Source organism: Elephantulus edwardii, unplaced genomic scaffold (assembly GCF_000299155.1).
Source record: "Elephantulus edwardii isolate Elephantulus edwardi_28Jun2011 unplaced genomic scaffold, EleEdw1.0 scaffold00025, whole genome shotgun sequence".
Lineage (NCBI taxonomy): Eukaryota > Metazoa > Chordata > Mammalia > Macroscelidea > Macroscelididae > Elephantulus > Elephantulus edwardii.
In genome coordinates, this window is record NW_006399775.1 from 10,109,359 (window position 1) to 10,135,030 (window position 25,672).

Below are 25,672 nucleotides of genomic sequence, written 5' to 3' on the forward strand. Positions count from 1 at the left end.
GATGTCCCTCCACCCTGCCAAGCATGATGTCCTTCTCCAAGGACCTGTCTCTCCTCACAACATGTCCAAAGTATGTTTAGACGGAGCCTCAGAATCCTTGCCTCCAAAGAGCCACCCGGTTTAACCCTTTCCAGGATGAATCTGTTTGTTTTCCTAGCAGTTCATGGTACTCTCAATACTCTTCTCCAGCACCACAGCTCAAAGGCATCAATTCTCCTTCTATCCTCCTTGGTCATTGTCCAACTCTCTGATGCATAACAAGTGATTGCAAAGACCATGGCCTGTATCAGACGCACCTTAGTCTCCAGAGAGACACCATTGCTCTTCAGTATTTTGGAGAGGTCCCTAACAGCAGACTTTCCCATGGCAATGTGCGTTTGTGGGTGATCAGGGAAAATGTTGAAGGCAGGAGGTCTAGTTTTGGGGTCTATACATGTTGGACACTTTACGCTTCCTACCTTCTGCCTTGGCTTATAGAACATTGGATTGTAGAAAAAGAAAATCTGATATCATCAAGAGATTGGAAGAATTTTAACATTTGATGCTTTTGGTCTTAAACCCTATTTTCTAAAAGTCAAAGGTTTTAAATGGTCCTTGGCTTTTGAGAAGTCTTTACTACTAATACAATTTAAATATTTTAAGTTGTTTTTTTATGAACATTTTTGAATAAAATAAACAACAGACCACCAAATATGTTGTTGTTCTTGTTGTTATGTGCCATAGAGTCGCTTGTGATTCATAGCAACCCTATGTACAAGAGTCCTAAATACCATTCTATGCTGTGCCAGCCTTGCCGTCTCAAACACATTCATTCCCTCCACTCCACTCACAGAATCGATCCATCTCATTGAGGGTCTTCCTCTCCTGCACTATCCTCCACTCTTCCAAACATGATGTCCCTCTCCAAGGAACAGTCCCTCCTTGCAACATGCCCAAAGTATGTCAGACGAAGCTTCAGAATCCTTGACTCCAAGGAGCATTTTGGCTTCACCTTCTCCAGGACAAATCTGTTTGTTCTCCTAGGAGTCCATGGTATATTCAACACTGTTCTCCAGCACCACAGCTCAAAGGCATCAATTATCTTTCTGTCATCCCTATTCACTGTTCAACTTTCCGTTGCATAGCACGCAATTACAAAGAATATAGCCTGGATCAGGCACACCTTAGTCTCCAGCCTGGCGTCGTTGCACTTCAGTACTCCCCAATGCAATTTGTCTCCTGATTTTCTGACAGCTGTTACCAAGAATGTTGACTGTGGAAGCAAGTAAACTAAAACTATTAACTATCTGAATCTGTTCACCATCCACACTGATGCTGCCAATTGGCCCAGTGGTGAGAACCTTTATTTTCTTGATGTTGAGCTTCAGTCCATATTGAAGACTGTAGTCCTTGATCTTTTTCAGCAAGCGCTTCAGGTCCTCCTCAGTTTCAGCAAGCAGGGTTGTGTCATCTGCATAATGCAGGCTGTTGATGACTCTGTTCCACCAATCCTGATGCCACATTCCTCCTCATACAGCCCAGCGTCTCAGATGATCTGTTCTGCATACAGATTGAAAAGATATGGAGACAAAATACATCCCTGACGGACCCCCTTCTTGATTTTGAACCATGTGCAAAGAAATAATAAGCAAATATTTAGATTATTTTGATATCCCTAGGGAATTAAAAGGCATTTTCAATGGCAAAAGTTCCTATCATGATAAAACAAACAACAAACATAAGTCCATTGTTTTAATGTTGATCTCTGACTCACAGCAAATCTAAAGGAAAAATGGAATTGTCCTTAGAGTTTTTAAGTCTGTAAGCATTACAGAACCACATTGTGGCAGCTTTCTTCCACAGAGCCACGGGTGGGTTTGAAACATTGACCTTTTGATTAGCAGCGGACTACTTAACTGTCGAGCTTCCAGGCTTTCTTAGTATCATCACAAGGAGTGGAAAAGAATAAAGAAGTAGGAATAGCTCACAGATTGCCAAAGTAACATCCAAGGCAACAAACAAAGTATATGATTAAATCACTACAGGATTATTCTGACAGCATGATTAGATTGAACCAAAAGTGTTAATCAGGAATATGATGGTGTAATTGGTAAAGACCTTGCTCATGAAAGGCAGTGCTAATGAAAATGACTAGAAGTTATAATTCAATTAAATTGCTTAAGCATATATTGTCTACTATGTGCTAGATGTTGTGCTATCTGCTTAAAACATAGCAATGAACAAGTGGATAAAAATCTCAGAGTCATGCATTTACATTCTATGGAGTTCAAAAAGAATTGATTACACATGTGTGAGTCTAGCTAAATTATGAGAATTATGCTAAATCATTACAACTTAATATAAAATAAACAAAAATTCAAATTTCAACAAACAGATATATCCTTCCTTCCTTGTGAGACAATAAGCACGGGAGAAATGTACTGAAAGCTATTTGGTTTGAAAGTTCATCAGTTGAAAAACTCTAGATAGAATTTTCCAATGCCTTCAATCTAATGCACAAGGAAAAGGTTGAAGAGGAATAACAAGTGATATGAAAGGATATTGGAAATGTATTGAACTGGCTTGTAGGACGGGAAGGAAATAACAAGAAGCTTTAAATTTGGGAGGAAAGAAAACAAAGGAAAAAGAGACAGGAGAGCAGAAGACACTGGGCAGATATGAATGAAAAGATTCATGTAGGTGGAGAGTTGAATAATGACAACAAACCCCCAAAGGCCATTCTCCTCAGGGAGAGGCCCGTGTTTGAAATAGCTTATATCTCATCTCCATTCCTTCTACAGACCATCAAAATGGTGAAATCTGAGAAAAATTATTACTTTAGAAAAATTCCAAGATGAGTCTCAAAGGTAGGACATAGATATGACAAATAGAAAGACACCCCCTGCCCCAAAAGGAAGTTTTTTCTTGAGTTTTTCAAGCACCAAAATATAATCACAGTGCACTTTTGGAAATTTTCATGAACCTCTTTTCTTTTGCATTTTTAATCTCAATGATATTACATGCAACTCCTAGGGATAGCTGTTTTCATTGGTTTGGGCTTAGAAGCATAGCTCTAGAAGATGGAGTCTGCAAATTTCTGAGGTTTAAGATAATCAAACGGCCCCTGCCTGATGCCCAAGGCTTAGAATATCAATAGAAGACCGAATAAGAGAGGTTAAAGTACTTTAAATAGAATTTTTTAAACTGGTAATAGTTTTATTATGAAATAATATTTGTTTCAACTTATTGATGGTGTGCCAACATCTATCAGTACTAACATCTTAGTACCACTTAGCACCACTTTCGGGGATCCTGAAGAAAAAAACCCAAACCAAACAAACCTAACATGTGAATGAAGGCGCTATATATTTTAATGGGTCACTATGGGTTGTATTTGACTTGATGAGACCTAATAACAACATATTTTAATGGAGCTCTGGTGCCATAGTGTGTAATGTATTGGGTAGTTAATGAAAAAGCTGGTCTTTTGAATCCACCAGTCACACAGAAGGAGAAAGAAATGCCATGGAGGGTCTCTATGAGTTGGAACTTACTCAACAGCAATTAACTGGATAAATTATTGATATTTACTTATTTTTATTTATATTTTAACTAAGGAACCTTGATGGTACAGTGATAAATGTGCTGCTAATGGCAACTCCTTGAGAGAAAAAAGGGTAGTCATGGAGGGGGCATCATGAAGTAGAATTGACTCTGTGGAAGTGGTTATATTTTAATGTTTGTATACTTGATAGTTTTATTTTTTACCAGAAGGATAGGGCATATTAAAAGATTTGCAGTCTATGTGACATTGAAGCTTGAAAAATAGTTTAGGAAATCCTAAAATTGTATTCCTTATATAGTGATTGTGGGCATGGTATAGGATAGGACAAGGATTAGCTCTGTTGTTCGTAGGATTGCTATGAGTCATAGAGAGAGCTCTATGGGCCTAATGGATAGGAAGTTATGTCACCAAGCCAAAGGTGTGTGATTTTAATCTGTGGCCCTCAGGCCTGGTTTTAATTGTTTTGGGGCAAACATTCTTCTAAGTGGCATAGCACTGGTCTGTTCATTTGCTGTACAGGGGTAACTTGTGGTTGCTGTGATGCTAAACACTGTGACACTAATGTGTCAAATGCAATAATGGTTACCCATGGTGGACAGAGTTTGGTGGAGCTCCCCTATTAAAACAAGCTTGGAAGCAGGAGTGGCATCCACTTTTGAAATAGCTTGTCTCCAGAAACTCTATGAACATGGAAGAACGATGAAAGTTACACAAGTGTTCAGGTCTTTTGTTCATAGGGTCACTATGAGTTGTCTATGACTTGACAGTACTTAACAACAACAACATGATGTAGTGATTGATCTTTAACATAAGTAAAACAAAAATGTTCACAATTAGACCAATAAAGAGCATCATGTTAAAAGAAAATTAACACCCATGGAACCAGCTTTCAAGAAATCCAATAATGTATTGTAACGGGCAGGTCTGTTGCCACAGACCTTTTAAAAGTACTACAGAGCAAGAATGTCACTTTAAAGACTAAGCTGTGTCTGACCCAACCTGCGGTGTTTTCAGTTGCTTCATATGCATGCGAAAGTTAGACAGTGAATAAAAAGATTGAAGGAGAAGAAAAATTTGATCTTGGCAAAGAGTACTGGACTGCTACACACAGAGACACACACCCTTTGTCTTGTAATAAACAGAATCAGAGTGCACCTTAGAATTAAGAATGATGACATTTCTTCTTATATAATTTGTTCATGTTATCAAGAAAGATATATCATATTTGAAAAGGAAAGGATCTGCAAAAGAAAGGAAAATAGTAAGTCAGACTGACATAGCAACTAGAATAGAACACAACAGTGAGGACTGAACAGGATCAGACAGGGTTTTGTTCTTCTGTGCATAAGGGTCACTATGAATCAGAGACAATTCAATATCAACCAACACCACCATGCAGTGTCTAAGCCCTGGGCTCCTAAATCAAAGACAGTTTGAACCCACCAACTGCCCCTTGGGGGAAAGATGGGACACTGCTTCTTTACAGATCACAGCTTTGGAAATTCCAAGCGGTAATTCTGCTCTAACCTCTTAGGTGTCTGTAAGTTGGAATCGACTCAACAACAATTTTGTAAAAGAACAGGTAATTTTGATCACAACCTTGTCAAATTTATGTATATTTATTACTATGATATTATATTCTTCCTTCTATGGTTATCTTCTTTCTTTTTTTAATGCAAGCTTAGTCCTAAGAGCAGCCCTTCCTTGATAAGTCTGCTTATAAAAATCTAACCTGTCATTACACAACACTATTTCAGAAATTAACTGAATTCCCTAATTTAAAGAAATAAATATGATATTGAGCTATTATAAAAGATTTATGTGGTCTAGGATGCTTTGGTTTATTCTTCTTACAGTGTTCATATTCCACTTTAGTCTTGAGGTTATTTAGTAATTTATGTCATGAATTGGAATATGAAACCCTTGGGGGTTGAACTCAGATCAGAATCACTTTGCTCTCCCATCTGCAACATTCAACAGTATGCTTTGTACGTTGCTGAGAATCCAAAATGTTGAGTGAATGAGCTAATGGATAAGTTAGAATAAGTTGACTTATACAGCTTTGTAAAAATCTGACTTCTAAAGAAAGAAATATTGAGGGCAATGAATCAGGTCAACAGATGGGCCAGCCATATGACCTTATACAAAAGAGGACACATTCCTGAGCCCTCGTCTACTCCTTTGTGAAGTGAGAGGATTGGATAGGATTAACTGAAATAATAGTAGATGACTTTTACACCATGAACTTGTTGTTGTTAAGTGCTGTGGAGATGTAGAAGACTCATAGCGACCCTATGAATGAAAGACCTTAACACTTGTATAACTTTGATCATTTTTCCACGTTCATAGAGTTTCTGGAAGCAAGCTATTTTGAAAGTGGATGCCACTCTTGCTTCCAAGCTTGTTTTACTTGGGAAGCTCCTCCAAACACTGTCTACCAAGGGTAACCCTTATTGCATTTGACACATCAGTGTCATAGTGTTTAGCATCACAGCAACCACAAGTTACTTCTGTACAGCAAATGGACAAACCAGTGCTATATCACTTAGAAGAACATTTTCCTAAGAACAATTATAACCTGGCTCTCAGTTCCAAATGCGTTTTTAAATAGAAGGCTGAATCAAATCATCTCACACATAATAGAGAGTCAACATTCCACCCTAATCCTCACCAGAACCAGCAAACAAACCTATGTAGAATATGGCTGCTGCAGACAACTTCCAAACTGGATTCCAACTCCCACTATCAACTTATGGTTGGGAAGTTGGCACAGGTGACCACTGCAGCAAGTAAAGGGGATTTCTATGCTATTTAAATAATGAAATGTAAGCCTCACAACTGTAGGGCTGCATGAAGGAGATGAAATGATGCACATGCAAAATTATATTAAATGCAAAAAAATGATTTCTTAGTGACAGGTTCATACATGCACCAAGATTGCATGGTTATCAGCAAGTAACAAAACAACAAAAAAACCAAAACCAAAACAAAACAAAAACCTTCTTTGCTGCTGAACAAAATGTTTGTATGCAAGCAATGCCACTGTCCAGCAGAAAGATGAGTTATGCTTCTGTCTTGTTGAGTCACAGCTTTTGTCTTTATGGCTGGATGAGAGGAACATAGAGAGATTAAGTTGACCAATATTAACCAGAAGTCGGCAGAATTTAGAAGTTTTGACTCACAGGAATACAATGCTTAAAAAAAAAGAAGAACTATTTTCTTGTGTTAGCTCATTTAACCTTAACAAAATAGGTAGTCTTGTTATTCCCATCTTACAGATGAGGAATCTGAGTGAGTTAGGAGAATAACTTGCTCAAGGAATCCAGCTAGGAAGAATTAATCTGCGAATTCTCTGGCTGCCGCTAACTTCACTAATAGTGTAATTGTGCTTTTGCAATTCTCTTTGTTAAATGCTATAGGAAAAAACAAAGCAGGATCATATTTTGAGTCATCTCCCAAACATTTCTACCTAAAGAAGTTAGATGTGCTTTTTATTTTTTAGATATAATAATTCTGTTTGCATGCATACCTATCATTACGAACCTAGATTACTGATAGAATCCTCAACTGATGTTCTTTCTACTCTTGCCATCAGATCAGGTGTTCTTTGAACGGCTCTTTGAACATAACAGAAGTTTTCAGCTGGCTGCCACCGAATTATGCCAGCAAGAGGCTGAAAAAAATCGTTTCTGCTACCTCATTCTCACAGGCATTCTTACCTGTGTGTTCTATTCTAAAGTCAGTGAAGACCTTCTGGCAGGAAAAATATCTGTATCAGGATTTCAATTTTTCTTTTCTTTTCCAATAACTTTAATTTTAAGAAAAATAATTTGATTACCATGGACTATCCCTCAGACAACACAGATCGAGATCCAGAGCGCCAGAGAGTACAGTGTTAGAGTAAAGGGCAAGAAAAAGGGTCAGTCCTTGGGCTTCTGTATATCTCCACTCCCTGGTGATACACTTAACCTCACAGATGGCACAATTACCATCTGTCTGCTGACAGTTTCCACATTGATATTTCCATCCCAGACCTTCTCTCTGAACTCTTTCTTGCATATACAATGCCCTCTTAAAATCCTACACACATCTACTATAACTACTCAACATTTCCACACAGATGTCTAATTTAAAAACAAACAAAAAATGAATCCCCCTTGCCCTCCAATCCTACTGTCGTCTAGTCACATCCGATTCACAGCAATCCAGTGGGATAGAGTAGAGCTGCTCCATGGGGCTTCAAAGGTTTTCAGTCTTTATGGAACCAGACCACTATATCTTGTTCTTGTGTAGCAGGTAGTAGGTTTGAACCACTGCTGCTGATCTGTTGATCAGCACCGTCTCTAACCTAGGTTATTGTCATACTCTCCCAATTAGTCTTCTACTTTTGCCATCCTACAATCTCTTCTCTCTCACAGTTAATTGATAAAAAGATTTTGGATGGTATAACTGTTGTGTTAAAAAGCCATCTTAATCAATTTTTTTTAAAAATTTATTTTATGTTGATTTGTATATGCAATTAGAATTTAAAGTATTAAAGAATTTAAAGGCCAATGGCCTTTTTGGCCTTATTTGATTTGGCATCTGATCTCTTTGCTTCCTTCCCTATAACATTCCTCACTCCTTCCTCCTCAGTCTTTCTAGTCACCTGCTATCCATTTGAAAGCTGGACAATAAATAAGGAAGACAAAAGAAAAATTGATGTCTTTAAGTTGTAGTGCTGGAGAAGAGTACTGACTATCCTGTGGACTGTCAACAGAACAGATATGTCTCAGAAAAAGTGCAGTCAGAGTGTTATTGGAGGCAAAGGTGGTGAAACTTCATCTTACATGCTTTGGGCATGTTGCTCGGAGATGCTATTCCTTGGAAAAAGACTGTTCATGTTTGGAAAGAGGGAGGTCACCAAAAGAGTGGAAGACCCTCAAGGAAGTGGATTGACACAGTGACTACAGCAATGGGCTTATGTATATTAAGGATAATGAGGTCGGCACAGCATAGCACAAGGTGCAGATGTGTTGTTAATAAGGTTGGTATGAGTTGTATTTGACTGGATGGGACATACCAACAACAACAACGACAACAACAACAACATTTGTATCTTAAATTATAAAGAATACATAAGTATATCTTCAGCACACAGTTTGTAACTAATGGGAAAAGAGACCTGCTGGAATTAATCTCTGTTTTGAAATCTTTCCTCTATTTTTGTTGTTGTATGTCACTGAGTTGGAACCAACTGATAGCTAACAGTCCAGTGGATTTTTTTCAGAGGATGTAAATTGCATGGGAGGAGACTGCTCTTCTTTTTCCTAAGAAACTACTGGTAGATTCAAACCATCAATTGTTGAGTTGACAATGCAACTATTTACCATGATCTAATCAATGGAGTAAGCAAACTTAAAAGAGAAGTATTTAAAATACTAGTGAAAAACAGTCTTTGGAGAATTTCAGCAGTCCCAATTGTTAAAAAATTATACACTAGTTCTATGTCAGGTTAACTAAGCCATTAAAATAGAAGGACTATAACCTCTAACTGATGATACTTTGTTAATAAAACGTAAACTCTGAAACTGAGTACACACTGGATGGAAAGTAATAAAGTTGAATATATTTTAAATGAACACACATATATAAAGAACAACATTTAACTAATTTACAGTGAGTTCTGCCCTATTATTCCCAAGGTGAAGTCTTTGTTTATTTCACAATGCACCCACAAGGATTCTAATTTAAAACAGCGAACAGTACGGGCTTTACATCACTCTCAATTTTATTCTATCTACAAACTGTGTTCAATGAAAAAAGGTTAGTATTTTGCAAATATGAAAGGACTAACCTATCTATCAACAAGTTAATAATGTAACAAAAATGTTCACATTCCAGATATAAAAGAGTTTATATACTTTCTGGTAGCAAGTCTAAAATACCATGAATATTTACTAAAATATGATAAAATGTAAAGAACAATATAAATTATTTAAAAGACTCTATGAGGCACTGTCCAACATGTGGTTGTTGTTAAGTGCCATTGAATCAAGCACGACCCATATCAACACTATGACCAACAGACCTGAGTCCTGTTCTATCCCGTGTCATTCTCAACTCTGACATACTTGAGCCCATTGTGGCAGTCACTATGTGAATCCATCTAATTGCTGATTTTCCTCTCTTGTGCTAGTCCTCAATTTTCCAAGCACGACGTCCCTTTTCAAGGGATGGCCTCTCCTAGCAACATGTTCAAAGTGTGAGACATGGAGCCTCATCATCTTCATCTCCAAGGAGCACTCTGGTTGCACTTTTCCCAAGACAAATCTGTCCGTTCTTTTGGAGGTGCCTTTGAGCTGTGGTGCTGGAGAAAAGTATTGAATGTCCCCTGGACTGCCAAGAAAACAAACAGGTTCATCCTAGAGAGGGTTAAACCAGGATACTCCTTGGAGGCCAGGATTCTGGGGCTTTGTCTGACATACTTTGGACATGTTGTAAGGAGAGACAGGTCCTTGGAGAGGGACATCATGCTTGGTAAGGTGGAGGGACAGCACAGGAGGGGAAGACGCTCTATGAGATGGATTGATTCAGTGGCTGGAATAATCGGGATGGGTGTGTCAGAGGCCATGCGATTGGCACAGGATAGAGCAGGGTTTAGGGCTCTTGTACATAGGGTCGCTATGAGTCGCAAACAACTCAATGGCACATAACAACAACAACAACAATATATGATGTCTTTGAGCTGTGGTGCTGGAGAAGAATACTATCAAATATGAAAGTCACTTAATGTTGTTGTTGTAGTTCTTACTGGGGACCATGGAGTCAATTCTGACTCAGTTTTACGAAGCAGAACTTCCAGGCACCTTTTCCCTTTGTAGTAGCTGGGTGGGGTTTGAACCATCAACCTTTCAGTTAGCAACCTAGGAATGCTTAACTATGTAGCATCACCATAGCTTCTTAATCACTAAATAGACATGCTTATTTAATTAGAACTTATAAAATCAAGCACAATTAAAAATTTAATTCTATCCATAAAACATTTTCATCATTATAGAAAGTTCTGTTAGATAGTCCTAGAGGCATTAACTTCTTGAAGCCTGATTACATTTTAATGTTAGAATGTATTTGGAATTGTAGTTTCCTTTCTTAAGCACATGTGTGAAAAGCATGATATGCCTTTTGTTTTTATCCCAATATAACATTCTCAAATTATCTTTGAGCAAACAGATAAGAACTATATATTCATCAGAAATAGAAAAAAATCAAGAAAAACAAGGAACTATCTATATAGAACCTGAAAGATTCTTTGAAATGTAGTAAATAAATGGAATCCTAGTATTACTTTTGCTTAGAAAAGGAGAGTATCAACGAGAGAGAGGAAGACCCTCTACGAGATGGATTGACACAGTGGTTGTAACAATGGACTTGGGAGAGACGATAAGGACAGCACAGGATCGGGCAGGAATTCATACATAGGGTTGCAGTGACTTGCAGTTTACTTTATGAGACCTAACTACTGCTAGGGACACTACAAATGGCAATGAAAAGAATAGATAGTATGTGGTTTTTCTTGAATTCTCACTCTTGGAAATGGCATATCATGTTTAGAAGTTATTTGTTGTTGCTCTTTCTAAGTGCCATTGAGTTAATTAACTACAACTCATAATGGTATAAGTTAAATTAGCAGATGCTTTTTACAAAGGTTTCTACTCTCTAGGTCTTCCCCACTCCACCAAATATCCCTTTATTAAACATCTTTTCAACCTGTAATAGTGCCACAGAGCTGAGGGTTCTCACTGTTAACAATACTGGTTGATCTCCATAGACCCTGCTAGCTGGGGAATGTCTATGTATAATGGGCAGGAACCACTCTCCTAAAATTTCCAGGAAATAAAATCCAAAGCAAAACCCTTCTAAATTCTTGTCAATAATTTCCCAAAAGGAATATCTACATATCTACTTTATTTTTTATTTAGCTTATTTGGCTCCAGGGAACTATCAATTAGTTAAGTGTTTACTAGATTAAAACCTCAAATTGACAATTAAAAGCTGACATAACCTAATTCTCACTGGTCAGACATTTCGGGCACAGGCGGCTCTGCGTTATTCAGTGATGTGGTCCAGGGACCTGCTCTGAACATGGGGTCCCTGGGAGTCAATAGGAGGTCATTTCTGAGAATTGCCTCAGATGAGCCAAGAATAAAATGAAGACAGGGCAAGAACTCCCAATAATTGAGGAGACGCCAAATTTAATTAGAAGTGATAAATGAGGAGGACTCAAAGATAATATCAAACATTTTATGAAAGGAAACTGGTTCTAGCTTAAAATCTTAGCCTAAAACAATTTACCTTTAAACTTGTAGTACTTACAAATGTAAGAAGAAGAAAATTTTAATTGACTTCATCTGTCTCAAAAGCTGCAAACATTTTAAAATCCACTAATCTGGATATTAAAAAGTAAATTTATTCCTATGATAATACTGAAATAGTATGTATCATTTTATATTTGATTTGATCACAAAGCATGGTTTTCCATTTGTTGGAAAATAGTTATCTCCAATATCATACAGTATTTCCTGACATCTATTAAATGTTTATATGTTCAAAATGTGAGAATAGAATGCCAAGAAATATCACTTTGTAAGAAAAATCTCCCTGAGGACTTATTCTGAATTCAAAATATTCCCCAAGCTTGTTACCATTAGAAACAACTAAAATGCATACATTTTTACTAATTGATATTTAGAAATAAACTGTAATACCCAATTGCCCAGGGAGAGTTTGGAGTGCTGAGGTTGTAAGTTCAATGCACTATTCATGCATTCATTATCATGACCACAGATTCAGTTTCTACTTATAGTGTGACCCACTAGCAGACCCAACACTTAAATGGTTATCAAAGAAGACTGATATTTTTCTTCAGTGCAAACACTGGTGGATTCAAACCAATGGAGATGAGCAGACATTCGGTTGGCAGTAAAATACACTACAGATCACACAACCATCGCACTATCTTAACTCTTACTCATCTCCATCCAGTCAGAACTGACTCATAGCTAACTCTCCATTATATTTTCCACAGCTTTAAGTGACAGGAAATTTCTCAACTTTCTCACCAAGAGCCACTGGCAGACTCGGACTTTCAGAAAGGTTCAGGCAGCCTTTGGGGAAGCAGTACAATTCCCCACGACCTGGGGCACTACACTGTAGACAATAAACACTGCTTTTTAAATGGCTTAACACTTGAAAAGTGGTAAAACTAAATCAGAAAGCCAGTAAATATGACTGATTGACAGTAAAGTAAAATATGAATATCAGCTGAATCGACCTGTTCTTTAACGTAAAGTATGGTAATTTTTTCCCCAAACTGAGGTCTCAGAAGATAGAATTCTTTGACCATAGCAACCAATGAAGCAAGTATAGATCTAGAAATCTTTTCAACGAGACTTTAATGATTATATTGGGAGCTCTGGTGGCCTAGTGCCAAGAAGCTGCACTGCAATCCTGAAGGCAAGTAATTTCTGGCCACCAGCTGCTGCGTGGGAGAAGGATGGGCAATCTCATGTGCGATTAACTGCTTCTGAAAACCCGCCAGAGACTCAGCTATGGGTCAGTTCCGACTGGACAGTATACAACAACAACCATCCTTATATTACTTAGCTGATTGTTGTTACAGGAATGTGGTATCTGTTCATCGTCTTTCATTTAGTTTGATGAAAATGGATGACAAATATAAATGTAGTACATATCTTTTGTTGTTGTTGTTGTTGAGTACAGTTGAATCGGATCCGACTGGCACAGGAGGAAATTTCCCCTCCTTCTCCAGAGGAGAATCTGGTGGGTTTAAGGTGTATGCTTTCAGGATTGCAGTGCAGTTTCTTGCCATTAGGCCACTAGAGCTCTCTTGATATTAGTGCGTATCTTTAAGGAGCTCTACGTCACAGTGTGTACTATGTGGTGCTGCTAACCAAAAAGTCACTGGTCCAAATCTACTCATCGGGAGAGCAGTCTCCTTCCAGTAAGCTTTATAGCCTCAGAAAGCTGATGGCGGGTCAGTAGGGGTTGGAATTGACTCCACTGCACTGACATTTTTTGAATATGTATCTTTGAAAAGAATACATGTCACACGCATTGCTTTTTATATTTACTGTGCAAAGCCATTGTTTTTAACACTGGTACCTCAAACTGAATCCATGAAAAGTAAATCAAGCCAAGTGGCTCCTTCTTTGTTTCCAGGAAAGGAATTCAGGTTAGACTCCACTCTACATTTACCTTCTGTACTGATCAGAGATCAAGTTTTCCATCTTCTACTTTTCAAATAATTCTAAAAGTAATTTCCTATTCCCACTGGTGGCCCAGCGAGTTAGGCCACTAGCTGGAAGATTGATGATTCAAACCCATTAGCTGCTCCTTGTATGCAAGGTGAAGCCATCTGCTTCCATAAAGATTTACAGTCTGGAAGCCCTCTGGATTATTCACATTTCATTGCCTTATTCTAGACTTCCAGACATTTTCACCTGTAATAATTCCCTATTCTCTTCCCTGAACCAATCTAATGTCTGTGTGCTGTGCTGATGAAATGACTGATTCACATTTTCTCTATAGGACCCAGATAGGCCTGCTCTTTCCAGAAGCCAACTGCCGGATGTTTTCTTCCACAAAGCCACTTGATGGGTTACAACTGCTGACCTGAAAGGTTAACAACTAAGCACTTAGCCATCACACCAAGGATCTACCCCAAATGATCTGATAATCTCATCCTTCACAGCATTGTTTAAATTTCTTTTAGGTATCTCTAACTAATAGAATACAGTCCACATTCCTAACTAACGTAGTAGAAGCTCAATAAAATCCCCGCTTTTCTCTCTAGCTATATCCTTGCCATGTCCTTACTACACAGTGTGAAGTCATTCAACTCTACATCTCTGTGCCCATCCCTTCTCCCTCACTTTGGACTTCCTGACTCCCACTCATCTGCTATTAGGTCAACTGCAACCATCTTTCTAGCTTTACCATGATCTTTGGGTTTTAAAGCTTTTCTGATTGTCAGTCACCTTCCCCTGTCCCCAATTTATTATCCTGTGAATCATTCACTCTCTGTCCCGAGTGTGCGTGTGTGTGTGTGTGTGTGTGTGTGTATGTGTGTTTCTTCTTGCTCCCTTTGCTCTGTTTGAAATAACTGATCATGAGTTCTTTGGGGACAGAGTCTGCTGGGTACTTAATAGCTGTTTTCAAAAATAAATGAATGAATGACATTTTACTCCACCTATTACTTTTCAGAAACATACTTTTCTAGTGCATGATCTAATCTAGGGGGTCAGTGAGTTGAAGAGGTTTCTAAATTGTTCCATCTTTCACCTAAGGAACTTGGGGACATGAATACACAGATGAAGAATCTATGTGGACATGAGAACCCTAGGTGGGCTGTGGGTGGCTTTTGATGAAGGTATTAATGTCAATATGCCAAACTGTGTCCCTGAAATGAAAAAAAATATTTTATGTTAAAATACTCACACACTACCCTCCCTTCCCCTTACACTCTAAAAACACACCAGGAAGAATTTAATAGGTAACTCCACAGCAGGCTTTAGAAATATTTTTTAATGATTTTAAAAAGTGTAGTAGTGTTAGTGTATAAGTGCATATGTTTGTTTTCAAGTAAAGACTTAGTAAAGCTCTAAAGCTTCTTTCCAAGTCTTCATTTACTAATGCCGCAAAAGACATTCGGTTGTCAACATCTTCGTAAACCATAACGATTTAGAAGGTAGTAGGGAGATTTTGTCCATAAATCTCACTAACAATAACACTAGGTGCTGTTGAGTCTAGTACGCTTCATAGTGATCCCGTGAGCAACAGTTTGAACCCTGTCTTATCCTGTGCAATCCTCATCACCTCTGACACACTAAGGCCATTGCTGTGGTCTTGTGTCAATCCATCTTATTGAGGGTCTTCCTCTCCTTTACTGACCCTCCACTTTCCTAGCATGATGTCCCTTTCCAAGGAATGGCTCCTTCTAGCAACATGTCCAAAGTATGTGAGACAAAGTTTCACCATTGTTGTCTCTAAGGAGTACTCTGGTTGCACATTAATAATAATAATAATAATAATAAATATACTGTGTTTACTATACACCAGGGAGTGGTGTTCTTATTGTTATGTGCCATTGAGTTAGAACCAACGCATAGCTGATTCCCCAGTGGGTTTTCAGAGGCTATGAATTGCACATAAAGGGACTGTCCACCTCTCTCTGTGTGGGTAGCTGAAGGATTCAAATTATATTACTTTGAGTTGGTAGTAAAAAAACCTTAGGTCACCAGAATTCACAACTAGGCAGTGTAGTAAGTGCTCTTTTTTATAGGTTGTTTTACTCAATCCTCAAGACAATTCTAGATGGTAGATATTGTTAGAGCTCCCATCTCAGGAACAAGAAAGCTGAGGGATAGAAATTAGGGGATATACCCAAGCTCACATTGCTAAGGCACAGCAGGAACCCAGACTTAAGCCCAGACTTTATATTTTATTTTGCATAAAGATTCTCTTAAGAGGAAAAAGGGGGTTAATTCTTAAACTTAAATTTAATCTCCTCCTAACTTCTTTATATGTCGTGCATTTGGTTTTCTACTTTGTGAGTATAAATCTACATCAAATATTTAAAGTTATTGTTGTTGCTGTTGTGTACTGTTGAGCCAGAACTGATGCATAGCTGACCCTCCATCAAAATCCCAGTGGCAGGAAATTACATGGGGAGATTGCCCATCTTTCTCCCATGGAGCAGCTGGTGGATTTAAACTACGTAACTTTGTGTTGGCTGTGTAATTCATTACCACTAAGCCACCAGTATGAATCACAATGTGAATGAAGAATAGTGTGAAACACAATGCATACAAACTTTGTAAGCAAATCAATTAAAAAAAGAATAGAGTTTTTTTAAAAAAATCCCTTTACAAAGTGATTTACTGCACTGACTTATTTGGTTCTTTGTTTGTTTCTGTGTGATGTGATAAATATAAAGGTCAAGCCCAAGACAATTAGAATTTTCTTTTACCAATAATCTGGGTCTAACGTGGTGTGGCATCCACTACCTAAATAACACGCCTCCAGAAACTCTATGAACTTTGGTAAATGTTAATAGTTATATAGGGAGGGGCTTTGGGTCTTTTGTTCATAGGGTCACTGGGAGTCATGCTCAACTCAAAGGCAATCAACAACAAACAACAAAGTGGTACTCTTTAGGGAGCTGTGCTGCTAACAAAAAAGTGGTACCTCTCTGGCAGTTTGAATCCATCAGTTGCTCCATAGGAGAAAAAATGAGCAATCCCCTCCTCCGCTATTTATAGCTTCTAAAAACTTGCTGAAGAGTCAGCTGTGAGTTGGTTCTGACTGATTCAATGGCAATGAGTCAAGTTTTCTGAAAGCCTGGTATGAAGAAGCCCTGGTGGTGTACTGTGTTACATTTTGTTGTTGTTGTTGTTGTTATGTGCCAACGAGTCGCTTGCGTCTCATAGCGACTCTATGTACAACAGCCCTAAACTCTGCTCTGTTCTGTGCCAATTTCATTGTCTCTGACACACTCATCCCAACTGCCTCAGTCACCGAATCAATCCACCTCATAGAGGGCCTTCCCCTCCTGTGCTGTCCCTCCACCCTCCCAAGCATGATGTCCTTCTCCAAGAGCCGGTCCCTCAAAATTCTTTCCTCCAAGGAGCAGCCCGATCAGTGGTTGGAATTCACTTTGTAGGAGCATGATGGGCAATCTTCTTTGGTAAATGTTGTAGCCTTGGAAGTCCAACGGAGGGTCATTGTGAGTAGGAATCAGGTACAATGCATTGAGCTTTTGGTGGATTCAATGGCTACTATTTGATCCTCAACAAAAGGGATTGATCCAGTGACTGTAACATTGGGCTTGGAAATCTCAGAGATTGTGGGGATCGAATAGGATAGGGTAAGGTTCAAAACTGCTGTGTACACTGTTGTGGTTGACTTGATAGCACTTGACAACAACATTAGAAGCAGCCTTGAGGGTGTAGTGTATAAGGTACTGAGCTGATTGATAAACAAAATGTCACCAGTTTGAATGCACTAGCAGCTCTGTAGGAGAAAGACGGGCAATTGCCTCTCATAATGATTTACAGCATTAGCCTTGATTGAGGGTTCCTGTGAGCCAGAAATTTTTTTCTCTTTTTTTAAAATTATTATTATTTTGTGTGCGTGTACTGTCAAATCAGATCTGACTGGTACAGGAGGATATTGCGCCTCCTTCTCCGGCAGAGCATCTGGTGGATTTGAACTGTGTTCCTCTGGGATTGCAGTGCAGCTTCTTGCCACTAGGCCACCAGAGCTCCCCTGAGCCAGAAATTTTTTTACCAGTAAGTATTGTACTTGAGAGAGAAGGAAATAGGAAGATTCATTACAGTAATCTACCTAGTTGCTTTTTGGTTTTATTTTTTAAAAAAACAAGAAGACTCAAGGATGCTTATAGTGACTTGTTCATGGTTGATAATATGGGTACATTTCAAAGGAAGACTGGAAACCAAAGCTTATTCCTGTTAACCTTCTTTTAATAAGAATTAGAATGGACTGAGACATTCTATTTTACATTTAAATATAGTCTATATTTTCTTTACTATTTGTATGTGCATTTTAGATGTGTGTATTATTTTTATTTTCCTCAAACATTCTTACTTTAGAAATTTTACTATATTGTGCTTAACTATTATAAGTCATCTTTACTCATTATTATAAAGAAAATGGAATATCTGCCTCAAGTAGAATGTCCTAGGGGATTATTTTTAAGAAAATACTGTAGTGGGAATTTTATAAGTTTTATATCGCTATGAAATCTAAAGCTACAACAAGGTTCTTGCTGGACAAGGAAAACACCTTCAGCTGACTGAAAAGTCCATATGACTGCTTTTCTACAAGTGATGTTGACAACATTGGTTATGATGTAGTATGTGGAAGAAGTTTTGGAAGTCAAGGGTCTTGATCGCCAGTTAGTTCAACACTCTGTGTGGTTTTTGTTTTTCTTTTTCTTAATAATGAGATTATATGTTTAGAGCTTCTACAATAAATTGTTGTGACTTACTTATGAGCTTATTTTTAAATTGTTAGTTGCTATAAAAATGACTGTAATGCTTTGTGACCGAAGCATGCAGAGTAGTATTATTCAGGAAGGCTCTCAGGCCTGTGACCTTTCTCAAGCAGACTTCCAGGCTTGCCCCTCAACGAGCCTCTGGTTGGGTTTGAACCTTTTAGTTAGTAGTGGAGAGCTTAGCCATGCGTGTCACCCAGATATTCTTCATGTGCTTTCAAAAACCAGACAAACGAAAAACTACCTCATGCCGTCAGTTTGATTCTGACTCACAGAGATTCTCCTCCAAGTTTCTGAGATTGCAAGTCTAACAAGAGGAGATTGGGCACCTCTCTCCCTTGAAGCTACTGGTGAATTTGAACTTCCAGAGACATGCAGCCTTTGGTTAGCAGTACAACATGCTGTAGACTATGACAGCAGTGGTTACCACTACTGTTTAATATAAACTTTCGGTTGCATAACAATACACATTTAAAGCATGATATTGTGGTTTGATTTGTCACTGCCACTTACTGTCTGTGACTCTTACATGAGTGGCTTTGTTATCTGTGCCTCAGTTTCCCTGACTGTAAAATGGCTGTAACTACATCTTACCATCTTTTCTCACAGATTAATATAAAGCACTCTGTAGTACGTCACACACTTATGAATGCAAAGTATTTGGTTAAAATTGGTGCCTTTGAAGTGTCACGAGAGTTAATGACATTTCAGTGACCTGGCTTTATCTATCCACTGCCCTAGTGTATTACTTACACGGACGTGTCTGTACTCTTGAGAAGTCAGATTTGGACACATGCTCTATTGAGAGATATTCTTACACATGCGCGTAAAGGATCACAGTCTGGCACTCACAGGTAAGTGGGGTCAGTTGTAGCAGATTATTTTTCTAACTGAAATTCAGTATGTCAGGGGGAGCAGTGCCTTTGAAGTGAAAGATCACGTCTATATTCCACTCTTCCAAATGTGGAACCTAGAATTTCACAATAACTTTCTGTCATAAAGGAGCTAAAGTTATGCAGAAGCCAACTCATTCTACTGATAAGACAGAACAGCTGTCTGTTAAAGAAACTAGACCCGAAACAAGGGCAGTTGTACTGCACAAAGCCTCTGTGGATTTAATATTGTCAACAGTAAAAAGTAAGAGATTATAAAGTCAGGGATTATTTTGAAGACCCTGATGTGCAGTAAAAGTGGATGAACTTCCTGCACCCTAAACAATGGAACCTGGGGGATAAGTTAAAGCTCTATTAGATCCTGGTAAATAATCCTCCTTGCCACATGTATTAAATTTACGGCTGAAAAAAAAATAAGCCATAGGAAATTCTAGAAGTAGCCTTTAGATAAAAGTAATGACTTGGCCCATGTTAAAAATTTTAATTCTTTGATGTAAAGTTTACTTTCAAACAAATGTTATCCGATATATAAAAGGAAAGGTTCTATAATACATGTGCCCCACATTCATGCATGCCTAAGCTAAATACATTTAGGAAATATTCTTAGAGATTTACAGAATATATGACAGAAATATTGAAAGGACAGAGATGCAGAAACTTGGTCTTATCTCCAATGATGATGAATTCAAAGTTCGTCTATTGAGAAATAAAGAATAGACAGTAGCTTTAAATGACTTTTCGTGAAATGAATTACCCCCATGTCTCACTGAGTTCTGGTGGTGTAGTCTGTGGGAAGCTGTGCTGTTAATCCAAAGGCGGTGTGCATCCTGGACACTTCAAATCTACCAGCTGAGCATTTAAACACTGTTCCACCAAAACTCCTTCTCCTCTTGCTCTCTTTTTTTGTGTGTTGTTGAATTGGAACTGACTCACAGCTGACCCATAAGAGGGCTTTCAGAGGCAGTAAATCTCACAGGAGGAGACTGCCCATCCTCTTCCCATAGAGCAACTTGTGGATTCAAACCGTGTGCCTTTGGAATTGCAGTGCAACTTGTTGATACTAGGCCAATAGAGCTCCGTAAAGCTTTGTCATTAGGTGTCAACAATTTGAGTACGGCTCATAGCGACCCTATCATAAGCCAACCTGAATCCTGCCCTATCCTGTGCCATCCTCATCATCCCTGAAATATTAAGTGCAGGTGTATAGTTTATATTGACACAATTAGATTTTAAAGATCAACTCATGACCAGAAAATTAGTGATGTGTGAAAAATGGAGGAGTTTGTATCATTGTGTAACTGGGAAATTACATCATCATATAATTGTCAAACCACTGAATGTATGTCATTGATGTACAAAATAGCAAGGTAATAGAAGAATTTTCACTTTGTTGTAAATGTGAAGTGTCAGGTAAATCAACAGTCAATAAGTGAGGAGTAGGCCTAAACTAATGACTAGGATCATGGCATTATAAGTTAAAGAGTAATAGATGATATTTAAACTGCTCCAATCAACATAAACATAGAATCAAGTCTATTCTGCTGGGCTCATTTTAAACTGCCTTTGATGGAAATCATATTTAGTTCAATTAGTTGCTGAGATGCCTAAAACATAAATATTGAGCTCTTGTCTGCAACTGAAAAAAAATCTGGAAATAGAAATAATAATTGATGACTACTACAGTTCCTTTTTTACAAAAGGCCGACAATGATATCATTTGCAAGTTCTTTCAAGTTGAAACTTTCAGGTGAATCTAGGAAATGAAACCTGAGAGAAGGTAGTTCGTTTCAGAATCAGAGCTCACTTAAGCAGAGTTCACCAAAGAAAATCACTTTAATTTACACATTTTTATTCTTTTGACCTGAGTCTCAGTAAATATTACAATGAGGAATCCTCACAACACCCCTGTGAGGTAGGTTTGTGGGAAGGATATGCCAGGAAACTGTTGACTCTACCTCAAAGCATCAACTTGAAAGGACCTGCAAGTCACAGGAGCTTTCTGAACTATCCTTATCCTTGACTGCCACCTTGAAGCTTCAGTTTTACTTCCTACCTCACTTTTGAACCCCTGAATTATGTTTTCTCTATCAGGTGGACTACAGACCAGAGAAAGCAAGCGTTCCAGAGTTTGAACAATATTCATGTACACATTAAATTTGAATACATTTTCATTTTACATATTGTACATAAATAGACATAAAATTATTGGATTTTTCTTTTTGTTTTTTAGAATATTCCCCATTTGCTTCTCTGAATCAGAACTGAGAAAATATTATGTCAGTACACTTTAGAGCCTTGAGGATCACAAGATCTACATTTTTATCTGCCTTTTCTATGTTCCAGCAAGTTGTGCTAAACGCCAACTATCAAAATTCAATATTAGGAAGGCCAAAAGGAAAATTTCCAGTAAATTGCATTTGTTAGTTAATGCAGAATGGAAAAATTATTTAGTTATTTATTTTTTAGATAATTGAGGTGCATTTACTAATGTCTTTATAAATAAGTAGAGTGCATTATGTTGCTGCATGGATAGCGTGATTTCCTTCTCTTAAATTAGTAAGACTCTACTTTTGTAAGATTGACCAGAGTTTTAAAAAATTTATAAAGAGTAATTACTGAAAAAAGACATAAGCGTGAATTACCCTCAAGAATTCTGCTGTAAAATGTAAAGGGACTAATTCATGCGCCTATGCCTGAGAAAGTCACCTTGCATGCCTTTCTGATTCAGAGGAAAATGTAATGGATGGAGCAGTAATATCTATTAAAAAGAAAAATAAAAAACCAATTTATTCTCTAACGTTTCCTCCACTTAGATAAACATGTCTTCTAGTGAAAACTGTCAAGGAAACATTAGACTTTTTTTATAGTATAGACAATGGTAGGATCATGAATGTATTCCATTCTTAAACATGACTTTAGGTTGCATTTGTGTGTAAGCTCAAATATTTAGGTACAGTTTGTATCTAACATTGGTAGGTTAAATATTCCTCTTAGCCCACTGTGTACTTTTATCTGCTTAAAAACATGTAAGAAACTTGCTTTGGGATATAGTACAAAGATGTTTTAATCATTTTATCAATTTAATATTTTAATCACTTAATGCAATTTAATCATTGCATGTTGCAAAGGAGTACCTGTTTGTTATTGTGAACTGTTGTATGTATCTCCAATTTTTACTATAGACCATTTTACTGGGGTTAGTGTATCAGTATGTGTTATATGTAAACTCTGGGTTTTACTAAAGTTGGAAGTTTACAGCGTGAGGACTGCCTGCAGCCATTTAATTGATAACTTGAGTTTTTGAAGGGTCCCATTTCTATTTACGGACCATTTTAGAAAACAGAATAAGTTCTGATGTCCTAGAAAGAGTCAATCAAAAAGGGATCTACTCTTCTGCAAAGACAGGTTTAGAAGTAGGTGAAGCGTCCAGTTTAGACAAAATTAGGGGGGAAAAATCCAATAAACCCCCATTTTCCTCTGGAAGATAAAGTGCCCCCAGGAAGAGGTGAAAGGAAGGAAGTGACCAATCCTAAACTGTACTGGAGGATGCGAAGGACTTCCCTCTGAAGATGCTGATGGTGAAGAGGACTACCAACCCATCTTCCAAGATGAAAACAACGATAAGAAGAAAATGCTGAAACTGTAGAAATGGGACCGGAAAGCTGAGTAGGTTGGCTTGGAATTTCAGATCAACATACACTTTCAAGTGCAACGTCAAGAGATGCAAATCAGTGAAAACTAAACCAAATATAAAAATATTCTCGTCCCTGAGGGTGCTGAGAGATACTAAGCAGTTAGAAGCAAAACTAGATGCAAGTTGTGCAAAGGCTATTTTCTTGTTTACAGCTGGCCTGATGGAACTGGAGATATGCCAAACTCTTATAAAGCATTCCTCATTAAGAAATTCAAAGGGATGTTGCCATGTTCTGATGTGTTGGCCAAGTTCCAAGTGCAGTTAATCACGTTTTGACCATGAGGGAAATATGGCTTCATGCCATGAAAAAAAATAAATAAAAATAAAAAAGATGCCTCAACAAAGTGGGTTAAATTGTTCATGCTAATGCGGTCCAATTTGAGTTCCTAAAAGCTATCTTGTCCATTAGGCACTGCTTTGGATGATGCTACAGACTTTAAAGCTGTTAAGAAAGAGGATACCCTCCAGGTGTTTAAATTCCATGAAGATAACTCCAAGAGTCTTGTGACGAAAGTGCTAGTTCAGGAAGTCACTGAACATGAGCAGGTGATCTATGGCACTAGCGCCTTGAACAGGGATCCTGTAAAAAATGACATGGGTGTGAAATAAAATCCTACACTTAGTGATAACCCTGGTCTACCGCAAAGGGGTTGGGGTGTGGGAGTGGGCAGTTGGGAAAGGATTCAAATACAGGGTTGAAAAACAGTGTTCCCTTTACATTGATAATAAAGCATTTTCCAAACAAAATGAAAACCAAGCTATTTGACATAATGAAATTTATAACATACCACACAGGGGAAAACATAATTAAAGATTATTCTTTTTTAAGCATTCTTGGTTCTCATTATGCCATGGAACTTTTGTTCAAATTGTTTCTTTCAACTCTCTCTTTCTTTACGTATATCTGGATATCTCGTTTAATTTGTGTACTTACATTTTAGATTTATTTTCTATAACTTGTCCAAACTTCCTCTAACACCTGTCTACAAACTGAATATGGATGTATGCATACTAGGAATTGTGGCTTATCATATGTATGAGTGTGTGTGCATACAGAAGTGTGTAAATGTATAGCCACATCGCAATATATATACACACACACACAAGCAGAAGAGGAAAGTAACAAAACCTTACAATGGGCTGAAATAAATGTAGGAGATTTTGCCATATTTATTCTTACAATATAGGAAGAATTTCAGGCATAGAGCAGAGGGAGGTCAAGTTATTAGTATTTTGTGTGTACACATGTATATACAGCTTACTATTTCTCCACAGATTAATGCATAACTTCATCACTATGCTAAGAGCATTAATAACTACAACCACAGTGTATTTAAGACATTAACTTTCAAAGTGGTATTTTTTTTGTCATCCCATGCTATTTAATGATCCATAATTTAAATAATAATTAATCACTAGGATTTTTTAAATGTAAATTTAAAATTTTTAAAATTTACAAACATTTAAAAAAATTTGATGGACTGAAAAATCTCCCTTCTCTGTGTATGAGTATCTGATGACAAAAGACGTTTGCTTTGAAACTTCCAGAAAGAAAGGATATGACATGAAGGAACTAGAGAGGGGAAGATAAGCAGAATAGATCACCCAGAAAAGTGACTCAGCTCGGGAGAACAAAACCACGTGTGCCAACTGGAGGCAGCACTATGCACAGGTTAGAAATTATTGTTAGAAATTTGTCTATTTAAGTAATACATAATTTGTGTGTGTGTGTGTGAATTATTAACTAGATAGTATTTTTATTTTAAGAAAACAGAGAATGATTTTCATTAAATCTTACTTGAGTTCTTGTGAACTGGTAGCCAGCATACTTCGAATGCTTTTGTCAGCCAATGGGCAGCCAGACAGACTGTAAGACAGGTCAGGATATTCAAGTAAGTCAACTCTCTTAGTAGTTGAAATCTCCCGAACAAACACAACATAAAGATTGAAATTAAAAAGTTGAATGCAGAAAAGCAATGGGGCAAGTGCTGTATATTGAATTTTTACATTATCAACTCTGAATATGTCTGAATTTTTTGAAATAGAAAATAAGAGATATACTTAGAATTTTCTTGACAAATGCTTTTTTTAAAGAAGAAAATATTTTCATTTTTGTTTAAAAGTTTAAAGCGCAATTTGAGAATGTAGGTAATTTGTTAAAGAATAAAAGACATTATACAACACATAAATCAGCATGCTTTTAAAGGTCAACATATAGCACTTAAAGGGTTGACACATAATTCAACATTTTTACTTTGACAGCATTGTTGAGGTAAGCTGAAAACAATAAATTGAAAAGACAGAATCCACCATGAAAAAAATGAAGTCACACCTTCTATGTGAGGCGTAATTACCAGTCACATGACCACTCCCATCACACCCTGGTGTTGGACATCTGCCACCAAACAAAAACAAAAACAGCCAAAATAGTAAGTATGTTTAAAAAAAAAAAACTTTTAAAGAAG

At 37.5% G+C, this 25,672-nt stretch overlaps 1 protein-coding gene across 1 annotated transcript in view; it reads right to left on the minus strand.

The window, feature by feature from the left end:
- The window catches only part of MYT1L (myelin transcription factor 1-like), a 288,999-nt gene that overhangs the window by 113,943 nt on the left and 149,384 nt on the right, over positions 1-25,672 (minus strand). Inside the window, exon 14 of the mRNA XM_006882851.1 lies at positions 25,006-25,074. Coding sequence (XP_006882913.1) covers positions 25,006-25,074 — 69 coding nt within the window. The remainder of the gene's footprint in view (positions 1-25,005; positions 25,075-25,672) is intronic.